The sequence below is a fragment of the Phocoena sinus genome, chromosome 2 (assembly GCF_008692025.1).
Source record: "Phocoena sinus isolate mPhoSin1 chromosome 2, mPhoSin1.pri, whole genome shotgun sequence".
In the NCBI taxonomy this organism is placed as follows: Eukaryota; Metazoa; Chordata; class Mammalia; order Artiodactyla; family Phocoenidae; genus Phocoena; species Phocoena sinus.
The window spans coordinates 35,541,072-35,565,126 of record NC_045764.1 but is presented as its reverse complement, the minus strand read 5'-3'; the positions used below and the strand labels follow the sequence as shown (position 1 = coordinate 35,565,126).

The 24,055-nt window shown below is 42.4% G+C and overlaps 1 protein-coding gene and 1 pseudogene across 1 annotated transcript in view; one reads left to right on the top strand and one right to left on the bottom strand.

Moving 5' to 3' along the window:
• The first annotated feature begins 733 nt into the window (after positions 1-733).
• The window catches only part of SH3GL3 (SH3 domain containing GRB2 like 3, endophilin A3), a 144,358-nt gene continuing 121,036 nt past the window's right edge, over positions 734-24,055 (top strand). Inside the window, exon 1 of the mRNA XM_032622847.1 lies at positions 734-1,084. Within this exon, the coding sequence (XP_032478738.1) occupies positions 1,040-1,084 (45 nt within the window). The 5' untranslated portion in view covers positions 734-1,039. The remainder of the gene's footprint in view (positions 1,085-24,055) is intronic.
• On the bottom strand, positions 22,026-23,134 carry LOC116749014 (annotated as a pseudogene).

Here is a 24,055-nt window from a genome sequence, read left to right as displayed (position 1 = left end):
TAAGAGTGGGTTCTAGGTCTTTCGGGAGCCCTAAGGACTTTTGGAGGCCAGATTCCGCTTAGATGCTGACCTGTTGGGCACAGCTCTGACACGAAGATCAGTGGGATGCTCCAGACCCCTGGCTGGACCTCCGCGCACATGGGCGCTCCGGTCTCTCTGAAAAAGGACACTCTGTAACTGACACAACTGGTAGGAGTTACCGAGGGAGCTGGGTTCGTCCTCCGGTGAATTCCCCTGGATACAGAGCGAGCTGTTTAAGGCTCCTTGGAGATAGCTGCTCTTAATACAGTTGACAGTGGGCTCAGCGCTCTATGGAGGCGAGCGCGGTATTTAACAAATTACCCAATAACTCTTGGGCTCCTAGAGGACCAGATTGTACCCAGAGTACCGAGTGGGGTTAAGAAGAGACAGACCAGCCGCCCACAGACTAATTCCTCCTACTGCAGGTCCTCTGCCCCGTTCCATTTCTCCCCACTTAGGCGTATTTTGGAGCGTCGCTTTTAAAAACCAGAAACCTACCGAAAATGCGCCTGAGGGAGGCGATATTGCCTATGAGCAAAAGCAGGTTTCGCACCAAGTCCCAGAAGCATAGAAAGGTGATCTCTCTCTCCCCATCTAGGGCAATCATAATGCCAGATGCATCCCGTCCAACGCCCAGCAGGCAGTCCTGTGTGGCTCTGCTCTCCGGACCCCAGGACATCCCCACGCCCAGCCTCCCAGGCCCATTTTCCCAGCAGCTCCAGTCTTCCCGGGTCTCCACGCAACAATGAAGCGTGGGCGGCCCCAGCGGCCTCATTTGCATACCGCCGCGGCTTGGCCAATGGGCTGCGGAGGGGCTTTGGAAGGCAGTGTTGCCATCAGCGTGTGCGCGTGTGTGCGAGTGTGACAGCGGCTGTGGCTGTGGCCGTGGCCGTGGGAGGCTGGCCCGGGGAGCCCAGCCGCGCGGGGACTGGCCCCGGCGCCCGCTTCCCCAGCGTGTCGCGGCCGCGTGGCCCGGCAGAGCCCAGAGACCATCCAGCCCCGGCCGGGCGCCGTCGAGATGTCGGTGGCGGGGCTGAAGAAGCAGTTCCACAAAGCCAGCCAGGTAGGGAGGCACAGAGGCGAGAGGGAGGGGGACTAGGGAGCTGCGGGCGCTTCGAGGCTCCGGGGCCTTTGGGGCTCTGGCGCCCTTAGGGGCCTCTCTTAGGGCTCCATTTCTTCCCGCCTAGGCGGGCGCGGGGGTGGAGTGAGGGGCCGCCTGCTCTCTCCTCCGTTCCTTGGCGCCTCCTCCTTCCCAGCCCCCGGCCCCCAGCTCCACCCCGAGCCAGCGTAATTCTGAGAGGTTCTGCGGAGGAGAGCACAGAGGTGGCGGGCCGCGGGGTCTCGGGCACAGGAGAGAGAGTGGGCGTCACGAGGCCTGGAGGCTCCGCTTGGTGCCTCTACTGAACCCGCGCAGAGAGTGCGGTGCCGGCCGGGCCTCCCTCCCGTTTGGTTGGGAGTCCCCGGGGCACGTCCTGCCGCTTGGGGGCGGACGCGCGGGCGTCGGCGGATCCCGGGATGCTGTGTACTTGGCGCTCGGCTGGGCCCCGCAGCGCGTCCCGCAGCGCTCCCAGCGCGCGCCTCGAAATGGACCCCGCCCTACTGCGTCCGGCTCCCGGGCTGGGACGCTACACAGCAGTCCTTCCTCTCCCCACCGTCTTCCTGGTGTCGGCCCGGGGTTGGGCGCCAGGCTCCTGCTCGCAAAGAGCCGCCAGTCTGGTGGGGAGACACTGAGACAGACACGTAAACAAATAGTGTTAGACACACCTCCACGCACAGGGGATGCCAGATAATACTGTAGGGGCATCAGGGAGAGCTTCCCGGAGGAAGAGTCGCGTCATTTGTGAATTAAGTATGAGGAGGAATTGTGGTAGGGGGTGTGGGTGGAAAGGATAGGAGTTCTAAGCGGAGGAAACAGGAAAACCCTCAGGGCGGCATGGAGTTGGGGTGTGTGTGTGTGTGTGTGTGTGTGTGTGTATGTGTGTGTATGTGTCTGTTGACAAGCAAATTTGTATTCTAAGATTTCAGTTTCTTCTAGCTATGGCAGAGCTGACATTGTAAAATCTATCCCACACCTGCACTGCTGGATCTGTTCTACAGATTTCATTCAGAATTCACATTTCAGGTCTCATCCTGCTTCTTCCACAAATTGGTCCCTGAAATGCAGCTGGAATTGGAGGATTCTCTTCTGTCAGTCTCAGTGCTGTTCCCTCACTTGCATCCCTTCCATGTAGAAACTGGGTGGTGCTCAGTTTCCAGCTGGGGGCACTGGGTGGACAGTGCTATTGGGGTGGACAGTACTATTGGGGTGATAAGGAGTCCTGGATGAGGGGCCAATTAGGTGACCAGGGCGATGGTGGATTCACTGTGGGGTTTGGGCACTTTGAGAGGTTTGTGAGACATTCAGATGTCATTGGCCTGGGAGCCAGTGGGTGAGGCCAAGATTGGAACTACAGAGTTTGGGGGGATTTCTAGCCTAAATGGAGATTTAAAAATGTAAGTGCAAATAAAAGTGAGAAAATGCACAGTGAGCTGCACATAGACTGAAGGGAGCACCAACATTTAGGGGCAATGTTTAGGCCAGGACTTGATAAACAGTAACCACTCAATAAATATTTATTAAATAAGTGAAACTTTTGGGGTGGAGGAGCACAGGAAGGAGAGAGAGAACTAGTACAACCCAGGAGAGAGGAGTGCCATGGAAACCTAGAGAGGTGGGCGCATTTAAAGGTGGGAAGAGTCAGCAAGTGCTGCTGTGAGCTCAGTACTGAGGGGTGGGCAGCCTGGAGGCGAGTGCAGCTGTGGTCAGGGCAGTGTCAGCGTACTTGCTGGCTTACTTAGCACTGGCAAGGAACTAACCTTTTTTGAAAAATACTCTTTTATTGGATATGGACTTCATGGGAGCAAATCTCAGAGATGAGCAAGACACAGCTCTTGGATGATTGAAATTGGTTTCTGACCACTAACCAGAGTGAATGGTTGAAATCCCAGGAAGTTATTGGCATTGGTGAAATAATGTGCTAGTGATGAGGTCATTTAGTTTAACTACCCATAATCAGCCCATTAAAAAAGAAATGAGCAGAGGGTCTAATTTAGCCTTTTTTTTGTGTGAACTGAAATCCTTTGTGACTTTATCTGAAAAGAAAGACATCACAGATTTTCTCTGGGCTTCATTTTGTGGTCAAAGTGCCCAATAGATACATTTTTATCTGTTCTGGGGGTCTTTCTCAGAAATCTTGCAATATGACAGATTTGGTGGAGAAATTAGACCAGGCTTAATATAATAAGAGGGAGCACCAAAAAAAAAATGCCAGATGTTCTTCTCAGACAACATTTTCACAGCAGTTTTTAATTCATGAAGAACTTTCCTAGGCAGGGGAAAGGGAGTCTGGATGATGTCAATGACTTAATACTTCCCAGGGATCCAGGACTGGCTCTGCCACTGACTAGCTCTGTGACCTGGGGAATGTGACTTAACCCATCTGGAAGTTAGTTTTCTCTCTGTATAATGAATTAGAGGATTTAGAAGCCATGTCTCTGTTCTAAAATTGATTGTGGTGATGATTGCACAACTTTGTGAATATACTAAAAACCATTGAATTGTATACTTTAAGTTGTGAATTGTATGGTATAAATTATATCTCAAGAAAATACATATCGGGCTTCCCTGGTGGCGCAGTGGTTGAGAGTCTGCCTGCCGATGCAGGGGACGTGGGTTCGTGCCCCGGTCCGGGAAGATCCCACATGCCACGGAGCGGCTGGGCCCGTGAGCCATGGCCGCTGAGCCTGCACGTCCGGAGCCTGTGCTCCGCAATTGGAGAGGCCACAACAGTGAGAGGCCCGCGTACCACAAAAAAAGACAAAAAGAAAGAAAATACATATCTATCTATATGTGTATCTATATAATATATCCCAGTTCTGAAATTGTTAAGTAATTCACTTAAAGTATTTCAGAGAAAGACAAAGATTATAAAGTGGACCTTTTACAAATAAGGGTACCAGTACCATGACAAATTGAGATGATTTTTCTCAATGATAGGCAAGGTAAAATAGCTTACAACTTCCTGGTTACCTATCCTTCTTTCTTGATACCTTACCTATCTCTGCAGGAAAAAAAAAATCCCCTTATTTTACAGAGAACGAAGAATTGTAAACCTCAGGGATTCTGCATCATTTTGGCAACATGTGGAGACTAACAGGAAAGGGGAGGAAATCAAGTAAAATGAGAAGAGTACAAGTTGAGTTAATAACGAGATTTAATTAATCCTTTCCTTCAGCATTTGGGATTATAACCCAGGTGTCCCAAGATCGTAATTAAATACCTTTTTTCTCTTGAAAAGGTTTCTTTTTTCTTAATTAAAATTTTATTTATTTATTTATTTTTGGCTGCATTGGGTCTTCGTTGCTGCACGTGGGCTTTCTCTAGCAGCAAGCGGGGGCTGCTCTTCATTGCGGTGTGCGGGCTTCTCATTGCGGTGGCTTCTCTTCTTGTGGAGCATGGGCTGTAGGTGCTCGAGCTTCAGTAGTTGTGGCACACGAGCTCAGTAGTTGTGGCGCATGGGCTCTAGAGCGCAGGCTCAGTAGTTGTGGTGCACGGGCTTCAGTGCTCCGCGGCATGTGGGATCTTCCCGGACCAGGGCTCTAACCCGTGTCCCCTGCATTGGCAGGTGGATTCTTAACCACTACGCCAGCAGGCAAGTCCCTGAAAAGGGGTTCTTAATCGAGTGGTTTACTTTTCTACTGGTAGGGATGCAGCTTGAGTTATTAGAGATAAATACCAATAGCTTAGAGATGGCATTGTGGTTTCTTGTTAAGCATTGTTCCTGACCAATAAAAATATAACTTACAATAATGATATGTCACCACTCATTGATTTGTATTAATTATGTTTATTTCATCATAATTTTCTTGACAGCATTTATTGTTGGTGTAGGATGCTTAGGCCACATCTGTGCTTGCGCTGACCTGGACGCTATGCTAATAGCCAGATTTATTCCCTTTATGGACTTCTAGGAGTCTTATATTCCCCATCCCATGAAAGCCTAGTTTTATTCTTTCCTCTTATTCTTCTCTCCCCTAACTAACCAGCTGGTGATGACACAAGATGGTGATGACACTTGTGGGCTTCATGTTAAATTTACTTCTTTTTGCCCTTATGTAGCAGTGCCCTATCACGTGACCCAGGAACACAGTAGGGAATGGGGAGCCCCTAACAAAGTTTTTTTTGTAACCTTCCCCCCCTTCTCTTTTGATGCATTAATCAGAAAAATGATGAGTGGTCATAAGGGGCCAAGACATTCTCCCTGTAATGACTAAATGCACAGGCTAACCCTTTAGGGGTAAACACTTCAGAGAAGGATATTCTTTGCAAATTATGAGAATCTCTAGGGATGCAGTCTCTTGTTTCACTTTCTCATTAGAGATAAAGAAAAATGCACTTTGCAAAATCCATAATGATTAACTTTTTTTACTTAGATGCATCAGAAAATGTATTAAGCTAAAACATGCTTGCTCCTTTCTACATAGACTGGTTGATAAATTAATCCATAAATCTATGTGTTATCCATATATTTTTAACTCAGGGTGCTAGAGTAGATGCTCAAACTAAATTAGTTTTTTTTTTTTTTAATATCTGAAGAACACAGTATAATCCAAGCATTTCTTACCACTGATGCCTTTTCTCTAAAGTAACTGTAATTGAGGCTATCACTTGGAATTTGATTAAAAATGCATTTAAAAGCAGGGATTTTTTTTGTGTGTATGTACTATTCTTTTCAGATTCATTTTTCAACTTTCCTAACAAACTGACTATAAATTATATTTCCCAGCGTTAAGTGTGTGTGTGGGTGTATCATGTGTATTTGGGGGACGCTATCATTGGCATGCTTTACCCAGAAAATAAAACTGCTGATAAACAGAACTGATACACGATTTTATTTGGCTAAATAATAAGTGAATTTATTCTGGAGAGTCTACATCAGCCAAATGTGGATAGCTAGATTTTCTTTTTCACTAGAAACCTGGGAAAGTGTTGAGTTGGGGGGAAGGTGCTGGAGGAAGCGCTGGGGATGATTGAGAAGGCATTGTTGCAATTCTAACTCTTGGAGTTCTTCTGTGAGATGCCTTCCGGATGAGCTCTTCCCTTGCAATTCCCAGGGTCATCCCATGTTTTTACCACAGCACCAGCAGCAGTGACTTTCCTGAGCCCAGTGTTGTTCCTTCTGACTTTGTAATTCATTGGATGATGGTGTCTTTCCCACCGGCATTGGCTAAAGCTTTCTCAAACACTGATGTCACCAAGTGCTTTGCCTGATCGAATCATCCATCAGTGGTAGAAGCTGCTACTATTTCAGGCTGGATGACTTGGGTACTCCCTACTCATGAACCTGATATCTGAGTCATATCTCCTCATCCACGTCTGTGTTCTTTCTTCCTTATGGGCCACGGTTCAGAAGTCTGGAGGGACCTGTCAACTAATGCGTGGGTGCTCTTCTGTTTCTCCCAGTGTAACAAGGACAGGGTACACCTGGCTGGTCTCTGCACTCTGCTTTGGACCCTGTCTCCTCTCCTTTTCTCAGGGATTTTGCTCCTGTTGCATCTCTCTTCTGCACTATATTTTCTTCTTTCCTGGATCATTTCCATCGGCATATGGAATGCTCTCTAGTACTGTTGCAGGAAGGGCGACCCCTTCCAGGGCCCGAGAGTGGGCTCTTGTCTAACCCTCAGAAATGAATTGTTGGAGGAGACACACATGCTGACAAAGCTGGAGACTTTATTGGGAAGGGGCGCCTGGGTGGAGAGCAGAGGGTAAGAGAACCTGGAGGACTGCTCTGCCACGTGGCTTGCTATCTCAGGTTTTATTGTGATGGGGTTAGTTTCCGGGTTGTCTCTGGCCAATCATTCTGACTCAGGGTCCTTCCTGGTGGTGAGCGCATCGCTCAGCCAAGATAGATTCCTGCGAGGGGGTTTCTGGGAGGTTGGTAGGACATATGGACTGGTGTCTCCTCTCTCCTTTTGACCTTTCCTGGATTCTTCCAGTTGGTGGTGGCTTGTTAGTTCCATGTTCCTGACCAGGACCTCCTGTTGTAAGATAACTCATGCAAGTGGTTACTATTGGGCCTGGCCAGGGTGGGCGGTTTCAGTGAGTGGTTCCCCTAACTATCACCTATCTGATAAAACAGTATCGCCTATCTGATAAAAAAGAAAGGAAAAAAATCCTTCCTTGGTCCGAGATCCCGCTTCACTTCCATCCTATTTCTTCTCTCCCCTTCCCAGCAAAATGTACTGAGAAAGTTTTTTGTTGCCCTGTTTCTACTTTCTCATCTCCCATTCTTTTCTCAACCCATTCCAGTTGACTTTCCTCTCCATCTGTCTGAGACCACCTTACCTAGGTGGTGATTGACCTACCTCCCAGTTGCCAAACTGGATGGGCACTTCCCCGTCTGATTCTCAGCAGCCTTTGACCCAGCGGACCATTCTCTGCTTACAACTCCTTCTACACTTGTGTGGTTTTCCTCTGGCTTCAGTGCCCGTTCCCTCAGATCTCCTTTAATGGCTCCTTCTCGTCCCCTTGAAAACTTAAGTCCTAGAGTGCCCCAGGGCTCTGGCTTGGAGTAATTCCCCTTTTTCTTAGCCTTGCACTCTGCCAAGGTGTTTTGTCCAGCCTCATGGAATTATACATGATCTATATGTTCATTGCTCTCTAAATTATGTTTCTAGCCCAGACACTCCTACTGAACACGGACCCATAACAAACTCATAAGTCTAACTGCCTACATCACCTCACCTCTTGGATATTTAAAAGGTTGTCAAATTTAAGATGTCCAAACCTGAACTCTTTACTTTTCATCACCCCAACCTGTTTTCCTGCTGGTGGTTTCTATTTCAGTCAGTTGTTCAACTGCTCAAGTAAAATAAGACAAAAACAAGATTCATCTTTGATTTTTTTCTTTCTCTTATCTCTAATTCATCAGAAAGTACTTCCTCTTGGTTCTACTTTAAAAATGTATCCCTCATTCACTTTACGTCTTTCTGGCTCTGCTACTACTATCCTTGTTCTATCACCTCTTGCCTGCATGGTTGCCGGAGCCTCCTTACCAATTTCCAGACCTTCTTCCTACCAGGTACAATTCATTTACCCACAGTGACCTGAATGCTCTTCTAAAAATGTATCTCAGACTATGTCATTCTGTCAATGTAATGTAGACTGCTTACAAGTCTTCAGTGCTTCAGTGGCTTCCAGTTGCTTTTAGAATAAAAGCCCAACTTCCTCCTCTGGCCTGTGAAGCCTCACATAACTTGGCCTCTCCCTTCCCTCTCCTGCTGCTGTTCAGCCACGCTGGCCTCTCTTTGTTCCTTTGATGTGCTAAGGTCTTCTTTTCGTTGGGCCTTTGCCAGAGCTGTTTCCTCCGCCTTGCATGCCTTTCCTCTAGATCTTTGCAAAGTGTTTCCTTATTGTCATTTAGATCATAGCACAGATTACAGGCCACTTTGCCAGAGAAGTCTTCCCTGACCACCCAATTCAAATAGGCCTATGCCCTCTCTATCACACTGCTTAACTTTTAAAAAACTGTATGATAAATATTTTGGTATTTTGATGACTAAGTTCAGTACAATTGGTTTCCTTTATAATCCCATGTATTTTTAAATTAAACTTTTTTATTTTGAGATAGTTGCAGATTCACATGCAATTGTGAGAAAGAATGCAGATACCTTATGCCCTTTGCCCAGATTTTTCCACCTTGCAAAACTATAATACATTATCACAACCAGGATATTTACATTTACATTATCTAATACATGGATATGGTCTATCCATGTATTATGCTCTTTGATTTATTTCATCAGGATTTTGTAGTTTTTAGCATACATGTCCTGTACATGCTTTGTTAAATTTACACCTGTGACCTTGCTGAGCTCATTTATTTACACAATACAGAACAGATTCATCACCATAAGGATCATGAATGTTGCCCTCTTATGGCCTTGCCCACTCCTCTTCTGCCCCTACCCGCTCTGTAATGCCTGGCAACCACTAATTTGTTCTCCTTTCTGTAATTTTGTCATTTCATAAGTGTTATATAAATGGAACCATATAGTCTGTAACCTTTTGGCTTGGATTTTTTATCTCAGCGTAATACTGTAGAAGTTCCTCCAGGTTGTTGTATGTATCAATAGGTTGCTCCTTTTTTTAAAAAAATAAATTTATTTATTATTTTTAATTTTTGGCTGCGTTGGGTCATCATTGCTGCACGCGGGCTTTCTCTAGTTGCGGTGAGTGAGAGCTACTCTTTGTTGCGGTGCACAGGCTTCTCATTGCGGTGGCTTCTCTTGTTGCGGAGCATGGGCCCTAGGCACGAGGACTTCAGTAGTTGTGGCGTGCGGGCTCAGTAGTTGTGGCTCTCGGGCTCTAGAGCTCAGGCTCAGTAGTTGTGGCACACAGGCTTAGTTGCTCCGCGGCTTGTGGGATCTTCCCAGACCAGGGCTCGAACCTGTGGCCCCTGCATTGGCAGGTGGATTCTTAACCACTGTGCTACCAGGGAAGTCCAATAGTTTTCTCCTTTTTATTACAGATATCGGTTTGTTTAACCATTTACCTGTTGAAGGACATCGGGATTGTTTCCAGTTTGGCTATGAGGAATAAAGCTGCTATAAATATTTATGTACAGGTTTTTATGTGAACATAACTTTGCATTTCTCTGGGTTGAATGCTTAGGAGTGCAGTTGTTAGATCACGTGGTAGTTACATGTTTAGTATTTTAGGAAACTTTCCCTCTTTTCTAGAGTGACTATCATTTTATATTCCTACCAGTAATGTATGAGGGTTCCAACTTTTCCACATCGTCTCTAGGATTTATTGTCACTATTTTTTATTCTAGCCATTCTATTAGATGTATGGAGTTACGTAATTGTGTTTTACTTTGCATTTCACTAATTGCTAATGGTTTAACAACTCTTCATGTACTTATTTGCTTTCTGTATCTCCTCTTAGGTGAAATGTCTGTTCACATCTTTAGCCCATTTTTAAATTGGAACTTTTTTTTAACTGTTGACTTGTGAGAATTCTTTATAATATCCTAGGGTATCCTCCTTTGTTGGATGTATAGTTTGCAAATATTTTCTCCCAGTCTGTAGATTGTCTTTTCATCTTCTTTCACAGAGCAAAACTTTAAAATTTTGATGAAATGCAGTTTGAGAATTTCTCCTTTTATTGATCATGTTTATGGTATCTAAGAACTCTGCCTAGTCCAAGATCTTGAAGATTTTCTCCTATGTTTTTTTCTAAAAGTTCTACGGTTTTGTGTTTTACATTTAAGCCTGTTGTCCATTTTGAATTAATTTTTTATAGGGTATGACTTAGGTTGAAGGTCATTTTTTTTTTTTTTGGTTTATGAATGTTTTTTTACCCCAGCACCATTTGTTGAAAAGGTTATCCCTCCTCCATTGTATTGCTTTTGAACCTTAGACAAAATCAGTTGGGCATACTTCTGTGGATCTGTTAATGCCTTCTCTATCCTATTCCACTGATCTATCCGTTGGCCAATAGCACCCAGTCTTGACTGTCACTACATGATGTCTTGAAATCAGACTGATTCTTTCCACATTATTCTTCTTTCTCAAAATTGTTTTAGCTATTGTAGCTCCTCTGTCTTTCATATATATTTTAGAATAATCGTATCTATATCTACAAAAAATATTTCTGGAATTTTTATAGGAATTGCACTAAAACTGTGTATCAGTTTAGAGAGCATTGACATGACTCTTACTTTGAATCTTTAGCGTAGAAGTCCTATACATGCTTCATTAAATTTACACTTGTGAACTTGCTGAATTTATTAGTTCTGGGAGGGATTTTTTTTGTGAGAGGGTTGTTTGTTTTGTTTTGTTTTTTAGTATATTCCTTGGAAATTTTTTTGCAAACAGTCATGTCACCTGTAAATAGAGACAGTTTTAGTTCCTTCTTTACATTTTATATACCGTTTATTTACTTTTTTTTTGGCCTATTTCACTGGCTAGAACTTCTGGCATTATTTTGAATGAGCGTTGACAGTGGAATCCTTGCCTTGTTCCCCACCCTTACGGAAAGGCTTTCAGTCTTTCACTATTAAGAGTAATGTTAGCTATAAATCTTTCGTGGATGCTTTTTAGCACGTTGAGGAAGTTCTCTAATTCTATTATTTCTGAGTGTTTTTTAAATCATGAATAGGTGTTGAATTTTGTCAAAGGCTTTTTCTACATCAGTTTATATGATTATGTGTTTTTTTTCTTCTTTAGCCTGTTAATATGGTGGATTACATTAATTGATTTTTGAAAATTAAACTAGTTGGGTGTCCTTAGAATAAAACCCACTTGATGATGGTGTATATTTCTTCTTATATATTGATGAATTAATTCTATTTGCTAATGTTTTGCCATGGATTTTTGTTTCTATATTTTTGGGATATTGGTCTTTATTTTTCGTACTGTGTTTGTCTAGTTTTAGTATCAGGTAATACTACTTTAATAAAATGAATTGGGAAGTGCTTACTCTTCTGTTTTCTGGAAGAGATTATGTAAAATTGATGTTAATTCTTTTTTAGACATTTAGTAGAATTTTCCAGTGAAAACATCTGGGCTTGGAGATTTCTCATTTGGGAGTTTTGTTAGTTTGTGTTTTTTAAGGATTGGTCCATTTCATTTAGGATAACTCTCCACACATATCAGACTTATGTGTGGAGAGTTATTCATAGTATTCCCCTATTCATCATTATCATCAGTTCCCTTATTACAGGTGTATAGGGTCTCTTTGACTTTTGATATTGGTAATGTCATGCCTTCTCCCTTTATCTTTGTCAGTCTTGCTGGAGGTTTGTCAGTTATATTGATCTTTTCAAAGAACCAGGTCATTATTTCATTTTCCCCAATGTTTTGCCATTTTCAATTTCATTGATTTCTGCTCTTATTTTATTATTTCCTTCCTTTTACTTGCTTGGGTTTATTTGTTCTCTTTATAGGTTCTTGAGGGAAGCAGTCTATTGATTGGAAACCTTTTCTCTTTTCTAACGTATGCAGTGAAGGCTATATATTTTCCTCTCAACACTGCTTTAGTTGTATTTCACTAATTTTGATATGTTGTATTTTAATTTTCATTCATTCAGTGTACATTTTGACTTCCCTTGAGACTTTTCTTTGATCCACGATTGTTTACGGTGTTTGTAATTTTTCCTGTTTAACCCTGTTTTTGATTTCTAGGTTGATCCCAATGTCATTAGAGAATACATTCTATATGATTTTGACTTTTAAAAATTTTGTGAGGTTTATTTTATGGCTCAAAATGTGGTCTATTTTGTTATATGTTCTGAAGGCACATGAAAATAGTGTGTATATGCTGTTGTTGGGTGGAATATTCTGTAAATATTGATTAAATCCTATTGGTCAATAGTGTTGTTGAATTCAGTATACTTATTGGTTTTCTGTCTAGTTCTTTTAATTGTCGAGAGAAGTCTCCAAATATAATTATCTATATCTATTGTCTATATTTTCTTTCATTGCTGTCAGTTTTACCATTGCATAATTTGCAGTTCAAGTGTTTGGTAAATACAGATTTAGAGTTTCTATGTCTACTTGGTAGATTTACCCTTTTAAATTCATTATCATTATTTAATGTCCCTCTCTGTCTCTGCTAATTTTATGTGCCCTGAAGTCTACTTTATCTGATACTAATATAGCTAATCCTGCTTTCTTTTGGTTAATGTTTGCATGATATGTATTTTTTCATTCTTTTACTTTCAACCTGCATATATCGCTTTACTTAAAGTGAGTTTCTTGTGGATAGCATATAGTTGGGTCATGGTAATTCACTCCACCAATATGTCTTTTAATTGGTGTTTTTAGACCATTTACGTTTAATGTAATTATATGTTAGGGCTAAAGGCTACCTTTTTTTTGTTTGTTTGTTTCTTGTCTTTTTTTCCTTGCCTTCTTGTGTGTTACTTGAATTTTTTTAGAATTCTATTTTGATTTATGTATAACATTTTTGAGTGTACAGGTTTCTCCCACTATCCAAAGTTGAGTGTTCCTATGAAACCTTTCATAAGCCGAAATGGAGTAAAGTAGAGACGTAATTACCTTAGCACACATCTTGCTAAGAGATGCATAAACTAAATTGAGGTAAACTACACATGCTGACAGATACAATTCAAAGCTCAGCTTGATATTGAGATGCTGAGTATAGTTCCCAGGGATTGAGCTTAGTGGTGCCACTCTTGCTGCTATTGATTTTCTGTCTGGATGATCTGTCCATTGATGTAAGTGGGTTATTAAAGTCCCCTACTATTATTGTGTTACTATCAATTTCTCCCTTTTTGTTTGTTAATATTTGCTTTATGTATTTAGTTGCTTCTATATTGGGGATACACACACACACACACACACACACACACACACACAAGTGTTATATCTTCTTGTTGAATTGATCCCTTTATCATTTTGTAATGTCCTTCTTTATCTCATGTTACAGTCTTTGTTTTAAAGTCTATTTTGGTCCAAGTATTTCTTCCCCAGCTTTCTTTTTTATTTCCATTTGCATGGAGTAACTTTTTCCATCACTTCACTTTCAGGCTGTATGTGTCTCTAGATCTGAAGTGAGTCTCTTGTAGGCAATATATATATGGGTTATATTTTTATATCCATTCAGCCACTCTGTATCTTTTGATTGGAACATTTAGTCCATTTACATTTAAAGAAATTATTGATTAGGTATGTACTTACTGCCATTTTGTTAATTGTTTTCTGTTTTTTTTTGTAGTTCTTTTGTGTTCCTTTCTTCTTCGTTTGCTTTTTTCCCTTATGATTTGATAACTGTTCTATTGTTATGTCTGGATTCCTTTCTCTTTTTTGTGTTTTTATTACAGATTTTTGGTTTGTGGTTACCCCAAGGTTTCTATATAACAACACATATATATATATGTATATACATGATTATTTTAAGTTGGTGATCTCTTAAGTTTGAATGCATTCTATCAACCCTGCATTTTTACTCCCCCTCGCCCCACATTTAATGTTTATGACTTCACATTTACATCTTTTTGTTCATCTTTTACCTACTTATTGTGGATATAGATGATTTTACTACTTTTGTCTTTTAACCTTCCTACTGTCTTTTAAAGTGGCTAATCTACTACCTTTATTGTATATTTGCCTTTACCATTGACATATTTCCTTTCATAATTTTCATATTTCTAGTTGTGGTCTTTTCTGCTTAGAGAAGTCCCTTTAACATTTCTCGTAAAGCCAGTTTAGTGATGCTGAACTCTTTTATCTTTTACTTGTCTGTAAAACTCTCTGTATCTCCTTCAAATCTGAGTGATAGCCTTGCCAGGTAGAGTATTCTTGGGTTTAGGTTTTTTCCTTTCATCACTTTAAATATATTATGCCACTCCCTTCTGGCTTGCAAAGTTTCTGCTGCAAAGTAGCTGACAAGTGTTATGCGAGTTCCCTTTTATGTAACTTGTTGCTTTTCCTTGCTGCTTTTAAGATTCTCTCTGTCTTTAATTTTTTCCATTTTAATTATAATGTGTCTTGTTGTGGATCTCTTTGGGTTCATCTTGTTTGGGACTCTTTGTGATTCCTGGACCTGGATGTCTGTTTCCTTTCCCAGGTTAGGGACGTTTTTCAGCTATTATCTCTTCAGATAAGTTGTCTGCCCCTTTCTCTCTCTCTTCTCCTTTTGGGACCCTTATAATGTGAATGTTAGTATGTTTGATATTGTCTCAGAGGTCTCTTAAACTATCCTTATTTAAAAAAAAAGTTTTTTTTTTTCTTTTCAGCTTGGGTGATTTCCACTATTCTGTCTGCCAGTTTGGTGATCCGCTCCTTTGTATCATTTCATCTGTTGATTATTTCTAGTATATTTTTAATTTCAGTTGTTGTATTCTTCAGCCTTGTTTGGTTCTTCTCTATATTTTCCAGCTCTTTGTTAAACTTCTCACTGTGCTCATCCATTCTCCTCCCAAGTTCACTGGGCATCTTTATGATCATTACCTTGAACTCTTTATCAGGTAGATTGCTTATCTCCACTTCACTTAGTTCTTCTTCTGGGGTTTTATCTTGTTTCTTCATTTGGAACATATTCCTCTGTCACCTCATTTTGCCTAACTGTTTTTATTTCTACATATTAGGTAGGTTGGTTATTTTTCCTGATCCAGAGAAATGGCCTTATGTAGGAGATGTCCTATGGGGCTCAGTAGCACACTCCCTTCTGGCCACCAAAGCTATATGCTCTAGCAGTGCCTTCTGTGTGGACTGAGTGGGCCCTTCTGTTGAGACAGGGCTGACTACTGTGGGTACACTTGTAGGTGGGACTGTCCCCTGGGCTGGTTGGCTTCCAGGCCCTGCCTCATGTGGATGCTGCTGGCCTGCTGGTAGGTGGGGCCAGGTCCTGGCATGGCTGGCTGAGGGTCCTCGGGGTCCCGGGGCTGGTACCAGCTGGCTGGTGGGTGGGTAAGCCCCAGTGCTAATAGGCTAGAAGGAGGGCTCCAACCTGGTGCTTGCCAGCATCTGTGCCCCCAAAGGGAATCCTAGTTGCCTCCTGCTTCTCTGGGAGGCTCTCCAAGGTCAGAAAGTGGGTCTGACCCAGGCTCCTTTCAAATTATTACCTCTGCATTGGGTCTCAGGACATGTGAAATTTTGCATGAGCCATTTAAGAGTGGAGTCTGTTTCCTGTAGCCCTCTGGTTCTTCTGTATGCAAACCAGTTGTTCTGGGGCTTGTATACCCAGTGCAGGACCCCCAGGCTGGGGAACCCAATGTGGGGCTCAGACCCCTCACCCCTAGGGTAAAACCTTTGCAGTTATAATTATCCTCCTGTTTGTGGGTTGCCTGGCTGGGGGTGTGAGTCTTGACTGTACCATGTCTCTGCCCCTCCTACCTGTCTCACTGTGGCTCCTTCTTTACATCTTTAGTTGTGGAAAACCTTTTTTGATGGTCTTCAGGTCATTCTCATCCATAGTTGCTCTGTAAATAGTTGTAATTTTGGTGTGCTTGTGGGAGGAGGTGAGCTCAGGGTCTTTCTACTCTGCCATCTTGGCCATACTCTCATGACGGTAGGATTTTTTAAATTGAAACTCTGGCATTTTAGGTATCATTTTATGAGACTCTGGACCTTACTTAAATTGTCTGTTTTTACTGGCTTTCTTTCCCACTGCCTTGGCAAGGAAAAGTGGTGGCATTGCCTTGTTACTTCTCAGTGGGGGTAAATGTCCAAGTTTCTCACTTAGACTGTTGACATTCAGGGTTTGTACCTCCTTATTGCTGTGTGAGAGTGGGAGTTCTGACACCTCAGTAGGCTTGCGCTGATACCTCTCTGGCTGGGATAGGTAGAAATGCCTTGTAGCTGTTTCCCATGTGGCCTCAACTCACACCATGGGTGGGGGTGGCCTCATTACTGCAGGGTGGTGGTAGAAGTCCTGATTCTCCACGAGGCCTCCTCTGATACAGCCCAGGAAGGAGGGTGAGAGGGTGCCTTACTTGTGGGAGTGGAGGTCCAGGCTCCCCCACATGTTGTCCACTGACATTGAAGGTGTGAGCAGGGTGGAGCTTGTTGCTACCTGGTGGGGATGAAAGTACTGGTTTCCTACTTGACTTTCTCTGGCACCATCCAGGGGAAGAGAGAATTGCGGGGGTGGGGGTCACCTCATTATAACTTGACAGAGGTGCAAGTTCCCCCATTCCACTCATCCTTTGCTAGTGTGGATGGGGGTAGGGGTCACAGTTCTTTCTGTGGCGTTTGGAGTAGAGCTGGAGTAGAGCGGGTATTATCTAAACACTTCTGTCTCGCTGGACTGCTCCTTGCATGATTCTTTGGCTGGAGAGAGCAGGCCTTTATTGAGGTTACTTATTTATTTATTTTCCTGCATCTGTTGGTATTTCCAGGTTGCTGCTATTTCAGCTCCAAGTCTTGGATGTATGAAGGAAAAAGAAAACTCAGGAAGCTCACCACTGTGTCATTTCTTGGGCCCTGAGGTGCCTAGTTAGTGTGCCTCCTTCTTTCCACCTGTTAGGGCCTTCTTGGGTTTGTGTTATATATAATGCCCAGGATTTTGGTTGTAGTTAGTGGGAGGAATAGAGAAAAGTATATGTACTCCATCTTCCCTGAAGCAGAAGTCCTTTGAGTTACCCAGATAAAATGCTTCTTAGCAGGTATGACTGTCTGGTCATTTCTTGTCCTGGTTGTCCCTTATGGAATCCTAAGCCTTTTGAACACTGCATGGAACCATCTGCTAATGTTGAATGAACATTCAGCAAGTTGTCATGATTGGAACCTGGATGGCTGCTTCTGTTGAACTCCAACATATTGTCTGCCTGGATGCTCTTGATTTTGGGGGAGGAATGTGCAAAATCCAGATGTTTTAAATGAAGTTTCCTAGTTTTGAAATATTGGCAATTAATTTAAAATTTTAAAAACCTCTGCAGGCCAAAAGAAACACATGTGATGAGTTAACATGGTCCATTGCCAAATGGTTGGCGACTTTTTTTTAAACGTCTTAGACTAGCACATATTGCTGAAACGGTTCATAGGCAGGTTGACATCTCCTCCGGTTTGAATAGTAGAAGGATGATTCCTGGTCGCCTGTGGTGTTGCCAGTGCTTGCTAAGGAGATAAATATGGTTTCTGTAGAGACAGCTCTTGGCTTTTCGCCTGGGACTGTTCCTGGAAACCTTGTTGGAAGGCAGATTGGATGCAACCGAGTTGAGCATTCGCCCATGTGCTGTTGTGTTAGGCTCTCTTCGAAGGAGCTTGGCCAGCGTAATGTGGGAACTGTGGAATGATCAGGTGTGAGGGCAGAGAGCTGTCTAGTCATGATACGAATTCAACAGTGCTGAGTGGGCAGAGCGGAAGAAGGCAGGCTTTGAAGTGAGTGGGCAGCCTCACACGACTGTGGGAACATGGGCAAGAAATGAGGGGGAGCGAGCCCTTTGCTCATAGTGACCTATTTGGGACTATTTTGAGAAGAGGATGCAAGAATAGGTAGTTTCTAGAATAGTCTAAGGCAGATGGGAGCTCTTCCCTGTTGCTCTCATTGAGCCTTCAGATCTCATAAGTATAAGTTATGTATCTTAAGACAGAATTTGATAAATTTTATGGAACTCGTAAAATCTGCTTAACAAAAGTTAAACAACATCCTTGAATTTTATTTATCCTGGATCCCTGCTATTCAAATTGATGTCTTAGATCAAGTGCTTTTTCCAAAAAAAGACTGAACCGTTGTCTAAACCTCGTGGTCATGTCTCTTCAAGGGTTGAGTTCTCAATAGGATGGCACGACATCCAGGACTAGGAGTAGTGTTAACAGCACGTAATGCAGAAATTTCAGAGCGAAACGACCTATACGATTCCATAATTTGGCCATAAATAGCAAAGACTTAGACCCTTAGGAGCTCAAAGCCCATAACTCACTTTTTTTTTTTTTCTTGTGGTACGCGGGCCTCTCACTGTTGTGGCCTCTCCCGTTGCGGAGCACAGGTGCCTGACGCGCAGGCTCAGCGGCCATGGCTCACAGGCCCAGCCGCTCTGCAGCATGTGGGATCCTCCTGGACCGGGGCACGAACCCACGTCCCCTGCATCAGCAGGCGGACTTTCAACCACTGTGCCACCAGGGAAGCCCCCATAACTCACTTTTATTTTTTCCTGATTTTCAGCGGTGGATTTCTTTCCTGGGGGACAGTGGATGGAGGCCCAGGTTTATTTTGAAGGAGTAGAAGCGGGTGTAGGAGCAACTGAGAAAATAAAGGAATTTCTCTTGTCTTTTTTTCTTTTCCGCCTGAGTGGGCATTGTTAAATCAGGTAAATTATTAAATGTACCTTTCATTCAACTCCATTCCATGATGTCTTGAAGCTGAACTTCCAGGAACTGAATCTCTATGGCTGTTGGTGGAAGGAACTGGGAAGTGCAGAGACTGGAGGCCTGTATTTGAACAGTGGTTGTGCCAAAAAGGGGGCGCTACGAGCCTCACCAGCTGGCTGTGGTGACTAATCGGGGGACCGGGGTCTCACTGTCAGGGGAGGTAGCAGGGAGTACTGGGAAGAGTAGCATCTGGGTTTGCGAAAACTAGGTTTCCCACGTTTGCCAAGAAGTGTGACTGGGAGAGTAACTTCACTCTCCTTGGCGTTGGCTTCCTCATCTCTAAATGGCAATAATGAAACCAATATTAAAGGTTCTTCATGGGCGTTTCCATTTATTGAACATTTTTAGTTTGTACAGACTGTAAGGAGGAACTTACACGTATGTAATCTTCACAGCCACCTGCTCAAGTAGTGGCTATTTTCACCGTTTTAACAAATGAGAAAAGATGAACAGCCCTTGAAAAGTGTCTGGACCCAATTCCTCCCTGTGTCCCAGTGTTTGGCCTGAAGTCTCATTCAGAAGTGTTATCAAATGAGAGGAGGCCCAGAGACGTAAAGGGATGGTCTCAAGGTCACAGAGCTTTCTCATCTTAGAGTGAGGGCTTGACCTCAGCAATTATGAAGGCCCCTCCATCTGTTGTGCCTTCCTGTGTGATGAACGTGATTGCTCAAGAATGAATTAACTGGGACTTCCCTGGTTAAGACTTCGCCTTCCATTGCAGGGGGTGTGGGTTCGATCCCTGGTCAGGGAGCTAAGATCTCACCTGCCTCGCAGCCGAAAAACCAAAACATAAAACAGAAGCAATATTGTAACAAAATTCAATAAGGACAAAAAAATATAACTAAAGTGAGATATATACACTACCCAAATGATTCCTAAGCACTGTGGAGGTAGAAAACATTAAAAAAAAAAAAAGAATGAATTAACTAATGCAGAGTCTGATAAATTAATTCCTCTGTGGAATAAAAAGAAAAGGTATGCAATATTTTTGTTTGCCACCATAATTACTTTAAAAAGATAACTGGTTAAAATGCAGTATTAAATCACATTTGAATCTGTTTGTTTATATGTAGTTTATTGTGTGTACCAAGTGTCCAGGAGCTACCTAAGGAACACGTAGGACGTATCCAGTGAATGTCTGATACAGCAGTGTATGCTTCCTGCTGCTTTGGCTGTTGGCCACTGTCTCCCACTTATTTGCACATGCTTGACAGTGTGCATAAGATGTGAGTGTTTTCCTTGCTTGCTTTTCTCTCCCTGTTCCCTGGCTGTTCTTGACTTTGAAGCTGACATCCATTTTGCCCCGACAATTATTGTAGATCAGCAGACCGTGCCACCCATCTCTCCTGGAATCTACCATCATTTCTTGCTTCTTGGCTATTTTTTTATGGCTTCTTATTTCAGTTTCTCCTCTCTTCTTCATTCCTCCCAGCCTCAACATGCAGTCAGTAAGTCCTGTGTAGATTCTGCCTCCTAAATATTTCTCCCATTCACCCCTTCCTCTCCATCCCCACCACATTCCCCTGTTCCACGGGGGCTTATGGCTCTTGCCTAAGTGAACACCGTACCTGGTTGCCACTAGTATAAATTTGACTTTGTCATTCCCCTTCCAGGCCTTGCCATGGAGTCCCTACAGGTGTAGGGTAGACTCTCAGTTCTTTAAGTTGGTGTGTGATGGTTTCAGCCTCTTTCTAGCAACGCTCAACCTCCGTTCTCCAGCAGCTTTGGGCTCATTCTGTCCTTTGCCTGTTCTGTTACTTCTGCCTGGAAAATTCTTCCCCATCTTCAGAGCCTGGAGAACTCTAGTTCACCCAACTTCCTTTCATTCTTCCTCCTTCTTCTCCAAAGCTATTGCTTGCCATCACTGCTCCCTGAACCCTGGGTGTACACACATCAATAATGTCACCTTTGTTGTATTGAAATCATTTTGGTTACTTTTTAGGCCCTTCTGCCAGACATTGCAAGCTGCTTCTCACACAGAAGTCTACTTTTTTATTAAAAATTTTAAAGGTAATTTAGTTTTAATTTATTTTCATCACTTTTTTTTCATGATCCAGATATTTTTAAATGCAATGAAAATTAACTTTCCATGATATGTCAGAGACTGGAACTAAAAAAAAAAACTTTTCAGACTGCAAATGAGTTATACAAATGAAAATATCAAGTGGAGATCCAGTTATCAAAATGAAAGCACTTGACATATTAAAAGTTAACAATGATTTGTTTAGAACACATAAAAAGTCAGTTTGCTACAGTTGTTGGATTTTCAAGAACTGTTGCAGAGGTTTGAAGAAAATAGATGTATTAACTTAAAAAGAACTTGAAACAAGTATTCAAAAGAAATTTGTGCCTTTATTAGAATGGTGTTAGGCTTCAAAAATGACCAATTAAATGATGAATTTTTTTAATAAGAAATGACACTATAGAACTGCAATACTGGTCCAACAGTCCTGTTTTTACCGCAAGAAACAGAATGAGAGGTAAACAGACAGCACTAGCAGGTATCAGTTAATCTAAGATAATAGCTTCTTCGTTCCAAAAGCACTTGCAAAGAAAAACATTGGGGGGCACAGGGTATGGAGGCACTTCCTAATAACTGGAATCCCATGAGTGTGTGTGTCTATGCCATGTGTCATAGGCTACTTTTTGAATTTGTCCTTTACGTGTTCACTTTTTCCCTCAAATACTAGTTTTCCCGTGACTTTTTCCCTCAAAGGATAAAAAGTATGAAATATAAGCAAGCTCTTGCATCTTACGCTTAGAAGTGTTCAATTCAAGCGTCATGTATATTTATCGGTACATTTATAGTGTACCGATAAACCCCATCAAATCTTGGCTAATTCAATAATATAGAACCTATCAGGGCACAGAAAGAATGAACACCTGCTTCTTTTTGTTACACATACGATTCAAATACTGAATCTGAAGAAAAACATTTAATCATTTTGGCTCTCCTTTACATTCCCATGTTGATAAACTTACTAAAATATTCCTGTGTAATTGAGTGTGGTCCTATTATCTCAAGTCAAGTTTAAAATCTCAAAACCAGCCATCCAGGCAAAAAAGGCAGTCAGAAAGATGATTTCTTCTTCATCTCCCTAACCCCAATAACTACGAAGTCAATTTTACATGATTCCAAACACTGAATAGTGATGACAAATGCTGAGCCCAATTTCTTCGTAATCCTTTCTGGTGTGGCATACGTGGTAGAATTCAGGTGTGGAAGCCAGCATGGATCCTCCAAACCAAATTGCCTGTGACTGCATTTTGGGTGTAATAACTTGTACATTGATAGGTTTTCGTGTCAATCTACCACCACTCAGTTCCTCACTTAATTTCAGCCTGGCATCTATAGTTCTTTTCAAATCTCTTTGCAAGTGATGTCCGATGTCCCTGAACATGGTTGAGCCTCCAGAGAGGACAATATTCTTGTAGAGAGGACGTCTGACATCAGTAGGACAGTTGTGAATTACTTTATCTACAACTTCTGAGATAGGTTGAGTATCTAGCAAACTAGATGAAAAAAATTTCAGGTCCCAAGAATTTCTCAATAACGAACACTAATGGAAAATTCTTTCTTTGAGATAGCACTGATTCCAGTATACTGCTTAATCCACTTTGCTCCATCTGTGTCATACTTGTTAAATTCTTTCACTAAATCTGGGCGGGCATAGCTATAGTTTAAAGTTTAAAGTTTCCTTTAAAGTTTCCAAATATTGCTCTGAAGGATTCTTACTTCTCCATCTCTCAGCAGTTGCTGAATAAAATATGTTCTTTTTCATCCTGAGTTTGGAATGTGCTTAACACAGCTGCCAGTCACATACCCTTCAGCCACAGGGGTGGCATGGGTGACACTGTTTCCACTGTCTATCAACAGATTGTTTTCCTACTTGTCTTGAGGTCCAGGATGCAGCTAAGGCAAGAATGGCCTGTGCAGAAATGTACGAGCCTAGAACATTATTTCAGCAGTATATTCCCTGTTTTCTGGAGTATTCAGTGGAGGTTCAGTCAAAAAAAAATGGTCTTCAGGTTCTGCTCTTAAATATTTAAAGATCATTTGATCCATAAACCTTTTCATCAAGCCCCATTCTTCAACAATGCCATGGCGGACTGGCCACTTTTTTACATATGAAGGTTTTTCTGTTGCTTCATCAGCAGTGAAGAAGTCTAGGTCATCAACACCTTTCATCGCCCTCCTTTCAGCTTTCTCATCCTTTCTTTTTGCTGACTCCTTAATAGCAATACCCTGTCCCATAGTCCAGCACACAGGCCAGCAGCCGTCCACCACCATCTTCCTTGTCACCTGCTGCTGCTGCTGCAACTGTCTGTTTGGTGCTGACTGGGGCCAGGGTTGAGCAGCGGGAGATAGAAGCTATTTGACCATCCACAGCTGGCCACTCTGTTTGTCATGGGGTGAGGGATGGAGATGGGAAGCAGAAGCAGAGGCAGGCTTGGTCAGTGGCTACCACTTCTACAACCCAGGCAGGTGGGCTGTCCTGGAAGTCTTTAGAAGTGCTTGTTGAGTGACTGAATGACTGTTTATGCTTACATTCTTTTCTCATGAATTCAAGCTTACAACTTTTATAGAAATTGGAGGTTTCCAGACTCCTAATAGCTGAATCATTGGGGTGTTGGTTGCACCAAAATTAAAATATTCTTTTATTGTATTAGTTTGATGTTTGCCTCTGGCATCTACTTTGTTTTGAGCTTTGACTTTCATAAATTAGGAGTCGGGACTTCTTCACATCCAGGAAATGTTATCTTCATATCCAGGAAAAATGTTTTGTAGTCAATCAACTAATCATTCCATGAGTATAATCATAATGCTAATTAGCTGCATTTAGTAGAAGTGCTGGGTGCTGTGCAAAGTATTTTTAGAGACAGCATCTCATTTCATCTCCTTGATACCTCTACCAAGAAGGTACTAACCTATAATGGAAAAGAATCTGAAAAAGAATACACACACACACACACACACACACACACACACACACACACATCTGAATCACTTTGCTGTACGCCTGAAGCTAACACAACATTATAAATTAACTATACCTCAATTAAAAAAATGATTATTGGAAAAAAAGAAGGTGCTAGTCTTATTTCTCCTTTTACAAGGGAGGAAATTAGGCTTGGCAAGGTTAAGTAAAACTTG